General features: G+C 46.5%; 1 protein-coding gene across 1 annotated transcript; it reads right to left on the minus strand.

Moving 5' to 3' along the window:
• Positions 1-1,612: 1,612 nt before the first annotated feature.
• On the minus strand, positions 1,613-5,163 carry LOC124701814 (digalactosyldiacylglycerol synthase 2, chloroplastic-like). Its single transcript, XM_047233910.1, has 5 exons — positions 5,084-5,163; positions 4,524-4,858; positions 3,985-4,251; positions 2,756-3,105; positions 1,613-2,436 (listed from the first exon to the last, which is right to left on the minus strand). The coding sequence occupies exons 2-5, from the start codon at positions 4,803-4,805 to the stop codon at positions 1,905-1,907; spliced, it is 1,431 nt and encodes a 476-aa protein (XP_047089866.1). The 5' UTR covers positions 4,806-4,858; positions 5,084-5,163; the 3' UTR covers positions 1,613-1,904.
• Positions 5,164-5,663: the final 500 nt, after the last annotated feature.

Here is a 5,663-nt window from a genome sequence, read left to right on the forward strand (position 1 = left end):
GTTCCAAGACTTTTGTGGATTATTCTTTGTATTCTTCAGTCCCAGGAGGTCGGGTACAGTAGGCTGTGTAAAATAACATGATAGCCGGGATGGGTTGGGCGTCTTCCAGTGCAAGCGGGATCATGCAAAGATCTCTCGCTTCATCTGTCCCTATTCCAAGCGGTTCAACCCCGTCGGCTGGCGAGCGTGGTGGCACGATCGCAACGTTGACCAGACGCTCATCACTCGTCTACTGCCCATGACGCGACGACGTTCGCTGGGAGCATCCTTCATCGCGCAGCTTCGGCCGGGCTCGAGCTCGTCCGGACCGGGGGAGTGCCATCATTCATCACCGTACCGGACGCCACAGCACACTGGCTATATCGCCATCTGCGAAATGTTGCGCAGGTCGTCTTCAGCGCCAGCGCCCCTTCGCCCGAAGGAGGAGCACTCGCCACCACGAGGGCGCGTGTACCTACGGCGCCCAAAGAAAGAGGAGGGCGTGGAGAAGGAGAAGATCATCATTTCTGAGCTGTCGATGGAGAAGAAATTGTGGGAGATCGAGCTCGAGATCTAGGCGGAGCACTGCGCTCCGGACGACCCTGTCGACGTAACTGGCTAGCCGGCGCTGCTCAACCGCTCATTCAACAACATCCCCGTGGCCGGCGATTGGTTCGCGGTTCACCTCCTCCTCCGACGGCGGCTATGGCGTAGAGAGCAGAGACTACCGCGCATTCGTCTAGTTTATTTATTTTTATAATTTGTACAAATGTCAATGAGATTCGGTGTGTGTTTATTTTTTAAGTTTTCAAAAGTTCAAGTTTTTTGGAGGCCGAACGTTTGGAGCGCACCGGTGTGGAACGACCGTCCCTTTTCCTAGGGAGGTGTTGCCGGTTTGGTAAGCTATTTCGCCGAACTGAGAAGGAAGGTCGATAATATTTAGTCGAATGTGGATCTGCTCGTGAAAGACCACTAGAGTAGGAGAAATTCGACTGGAGGAGGTGATATGCAGTTTTAAGTTCAGGCTTTGGGTCTGTTTGGTTCCCAGCCACACTTTGCTAGGCCAAAGTTTGACAATTTGGCATGTGTTTGGTTCTTATCACATTTTGGAGCTGGAACTTCACTATCCATATGGCTCACTTGTCATAGAGTGAATTTTTTGCCAACTTTTACCATACTTTGTGGCTTCCAAAATTCTAACCACACTTTTATGACTGCCACACTTATCAAAATTAGGCTCGGCAAAGTGTGGCTGGAAAACCAAACAGATCCTTTATGTTCTTCAGCGCGAAGGCCCTTTGTGTTCTTCAGCACGAGGCAGTCGCGTACCCTTTGTGTTCTTCAGCACGAGGCAGTCGCGTACAATAGTAGTACCATGTATCCGTGGTCTTTGTGGTTTATGAAATGTAACTTTTGTTTTACTTAGTCTAATCAGCAGGCCATCTCGTTATCTCTGTTCTACTAGTCCATTACTTTACCTTATGCAGAGATTACCAGACCTCACAAAGAACCGAAGAAGCGCAAACCCATGCCAGAATTATACAGTACCGTTTAACAGAATATTTCCCCCTCCTAGCGTAGCACTCAATCTACACTGTAATTTACTACCGTACCTTACACGCACACAGTGATCTGAGTAATAATGAAAAAGAAGCACTAAGTCTTCCAGATTCTCGAATAATGTACATGCAGGGTGACAAAAGTAATAACAAGACAAAGCAGACCTCACAAGTCACAAAGAAAATGAAGAAGCGCACACCTATGCCAGAATTACAGCACTGTCAACATACTACTTCTCCCTCCTACACAAACACGCTACAATGTACAATATAGTGGAAAAAAACACACTCATCCCTCCATAATTTCGAATAATGTACACCATAAAAATAAGCAATTCAACTAGGAGATCGGGACCAAACTTATAGTCACGTCATCAGCTTCAGTTTTAGCTTTTTCTTCTTGGGGGGAGAAGCCAGGCCAAGATCCTTGCGCAGCTGCTCATCAGGTTGTAGCGTCTTTGGAACAGCACCGAAAGCACAACGGGTGACCTCCAGCCCCGAGAGTGCTTGGTGCAGATACACAGATGCATCCTCCAAATTTTGCTTTACTTTACGAGTCCTTAGAAAGGCGGGGAAGTAAGTCTTGGTCGCTTGGTGGATTCTTGGCTCTCCTGGAGGAAGGTTTATCTCAGCAGCCTCCATGAATCTGTCGGTTGCTGCCTCCCATGACAAGTCATACATGTTAGTATCTGTTAATGGAGCAGGCTGCTCTGCTAGAGCATCCAGGGTGAGTTGTACAAACTCTTCATCGTTGTTATAGATGCGGCAGTTGGGGAACTGCTTGAAGAACTCGTTTGAAGGGTGATTGGCACATATCACAATCTTGCCCATCGCAAGGGCCTCAGCAGAGGTCGTGCAGACCACATCTGTTGTGCTGGGGTTGATGAATACTTTATAGCTGTTGGGAAATAAGCAATTCACGAGGTATTAATAACACAAATAATAGCTGTATCCTGAATATAACATATATTGTCATTCCTATGATCTAGTAGTGTAGATCCTTCCCCAGCCTCATGAGGCAGCTTATGCTCAACTTGTGAGTTGTGATTAGAACATTAAGATTAATTTTATCTTCTTTTTATATGAAAAGGGCAAAACGAAAGCAACCTTTGTTGTCTTCAGTGACATATTTCTATATATATAGATTTCAAACATATATTTCGAAGAAAAAGAAATAAGAAGATGCAGGGAAGTATTTGGTAATTATGAGAACTCACTCGTGGAACAAGGGATCTGCATGATCACGTCCAGGGTGAACCTTCACAGCCAAACTTAAGCGCTCTGCAGATTCTTGGACTTCATCTGAATCTTCTCCACTACCATATAAATCTACGTCAAGACCACCCAACCTGCTCTGATATTTGGATAGAAGGTCAAGAAGCTCCCTGTACCCCTTACTCCACACCATCTTCCCAATATAGTATGCCCCTTTTGTGAAGGCTAACTCTCCATTCTGCAGCTGCTTTAACTTTAGCTTGCCTACCTCAAGAAATTTTGGATTCACACCATGGACATTGCATACAACAGATTTGGGAAAATCTTGAGTAGCGCCAGATAGTCTGATTATCTGTTTTCATGTAAGCCAAAGTTAGCATTGTATGATTCTGGCTGAACAGGGCAGGTTGATTCTGGGTTATAGGGGTTATAGGGTTCTCAAAATCAACAATTTGTAGTGGAGGGAAGCAAATAAATCCAGGCAGGAAAATCCAACCTAAACGTGTCCTCACCATTTTCTATCTTTAATAACTTTCGTATGTCATGAAACATGTTACTGAAATGTCCAAAAATCTAAACGGGCAATGTGCACCATGAAAATGCGTATTACATACTAATTATACCTAACAACCGAACGTATGTATTTCACCACATACTCTTACCTAGTCCTTGCCAGTTAAAACCAATATACAAATTCTACGAAAATCAAATCTGGCGTGGTTGGTCCAAAGTTGCAGTGGTAAATGGCAATTATCTGGCATACCAGTTTTTTCAAAATTTAGGTAAAAATACAAGACCTTTAGAGAACAAGGTCAGGGGAGCAGGATAAAAAAATGTTATTTTAAAGAGTGTTGGATTATCTTGGTAGTGCAGAAATTCTCCATCAGATGGAATTGTCCTCTTCAAAATTTCCAAGGCAGCTTTTGTGCACGTTTCTTAACAACTCTATCCAAAGATCTAAGAAGATGTTTTACTCGATGTCACACAGATTATAAATTCAAAATTGTACATAACTCGGCAGAGGCCAGCTGATATAAAAAAGGCTATAACTCATCACAATGCAGTTGATCTTATATCTGAATGATATACATGTGGAATGCATTGACAGAATTATGAATAGAAATCATGTATGCTTGGTCCTGATTCGTGAGCTAAATGAGGGCATCATGAACAGAAATAACATGGTTTACCGAACAGAGAAATGTTTGACTGCACAGATTCAGGATGTTACCTTGTGGCAGTAAATTCTGCTAACCCAGGTGTTCATATATCTGAGGCAGCAGGCCAACACTTGTCCATTCTTTTCTCTTCTCACATATGCTAGATAATTAGTGTGGATCACACCTATCACTCGCCTGAACTTACTTTTCCATCTTCGCCCATGGTGGTACCAGTTTAGATGCTCAGGCTCCTCTAGAACAGCAATATCAGCCATCTCATCTGGAATGCACTCTGTGATATCTCCAACAGGTAGAATACTTCTCATTTCTATGGAAAACTGCATGGAAAGAAAGGGCCAAGCTGTTTCAAATTGCCTCAAAGCAGAACCAAATGGGAATTGAGAGGCAAAATATGCATATTGCGAGATGGAAGCTAGCAACTACAAGGTCTAATACCAACAAGAACAAAATGATGAGTTATCATGTTTTTAACTCTGTGCAATTAAGGGGTCAAACTGCTCTTAAAACATATACATAACTCTCTGTAATCAGTTTGAATTAGGTACACTTGAAAGGAATTCAATTGCGCAAAGTAAATCATTTTGTGTACCTTGGCAGGGTAGAATTTGATGCTGAAGGATGGCCTAAAGTCGACCCTCTCCTCGATCCAGCGACGAACATATCCCTCTTGCTCCAAAGGCGAATCGAACACAATCTTGTTAGGGTAAACCAGCTCTTGGTCCTTGAGAGAAAGCCAGGGGATGACCAGGGTGACATCCCTGCTCCCATCCTTTGCAAGGTAGGCCGCCCGGAACAGCGGGTTGATGGAGGTCCCCGTCATCCACGGAAGGCTCGCGGTGGTGAACACCGCGAAATGCCGCCTCGTCGACATGGCGTGCAACAATTACACTGCAGCTCCACCCAAAATGTCGCCTTATCCTCTAACTGGAACAAAAAAACATAGATGAATGAATGAGTAGTGCGGATTAATTAAGAGGAATAGGTGGTGTGCGTGTTGCAGCCGCAGAAATCACATGAAAGCGAGCGCGCGCGCGCCTGCTCGGAGAGACGGAGGGCTGACTAATACGAGTCTACCAATAAACTAACTGACGACTATTCCAAACACGCGGCGCGGGGACTGGACGGAATCAAGCAGAGAAGGATGCTTACCAGCAAAGGGGCTGGTAGGGGATCCTGACGAGAGGGGCCGCCGGCGTCGGGAGAGCCCGGCTCGGCGGAGCGGTGGCGGCGGCGGCGGCCTCGGTTGCCGGCTGAGGACGGCTGCGGCGACGAGGAGGCGGAGAGGGAGCGGGCGGTTGGCGGCGGCGGCGGGACGCAAGCTTAGCGAAGCGGAGGGGAAAGGGAGGCGGCCACCCCACCTACACCTGTCGGCTGTCGTGCCGTGTGCGCTCCGGTCGCAGACGCCTGGATTCCAGGAGACCGGAGTATTTCTCCCCGAACCAGTTATTCCTGTCAGTTCCGTTCAGTTAACGACGTGCCAAGGACAAGGTTGGCGGATCTAATCTGGGCCGCAACACGGCGGCATCTAGACGGACGGGATGGCGGACAGCGCAACGGCCGACGCGGGCACGCGGCCCACCGGCGAGTAATTTAGTCGCTGCTAATCTGTGATGCTCTTTAATGACGCAGAATATTCTTCTGTAATAACTGTATTCATTGACAGCCACGGCCGGGTGCCGACCGAATCCAACAACCCAGGTGTCAGGGCCATCGTGACAGCAAGGATCCA

Source organism: Lolium rigidum, chromosome 3 (assembly GCF_022539505.1).
Source record: "Lolium rigidum isolate FL_2022 chromosome 3, APGP_CSIRO_Lrig_0.1, whole genome shotgun sequence".
NCBI classification, from domain to species: Eukaryota; Viridiplantae; Streptophyta; class Magnoliopsida; order Poales; family Poaceae; genus Lolium; species Lolium rigidum.

Bases quoted from the DNA above. Each gene is read 5' to 3' on its own strand.
- LOC124701814 (XM_047233910.1), bottom strand. From the start codon at position 4,805: ATGTCGACGAGGCGGCATTTCGCGGTGTTCACCACCGCGAGCCTTCCG. The intron at 3,106-3,984 runs GTAACATCCTGA...ACATGAAAACAG, and splicing joins GCAGAATTTACTGCCACAAG to ATAATCAGACTATCTGGCGC. The intron at 2,437-2,755 runs GTGAGTTCTCAT...ATTTCCCAACAG, and splicing joins GCAGATCCCTTGTTCCACGA to CTATAAAGTATTCATCAACC.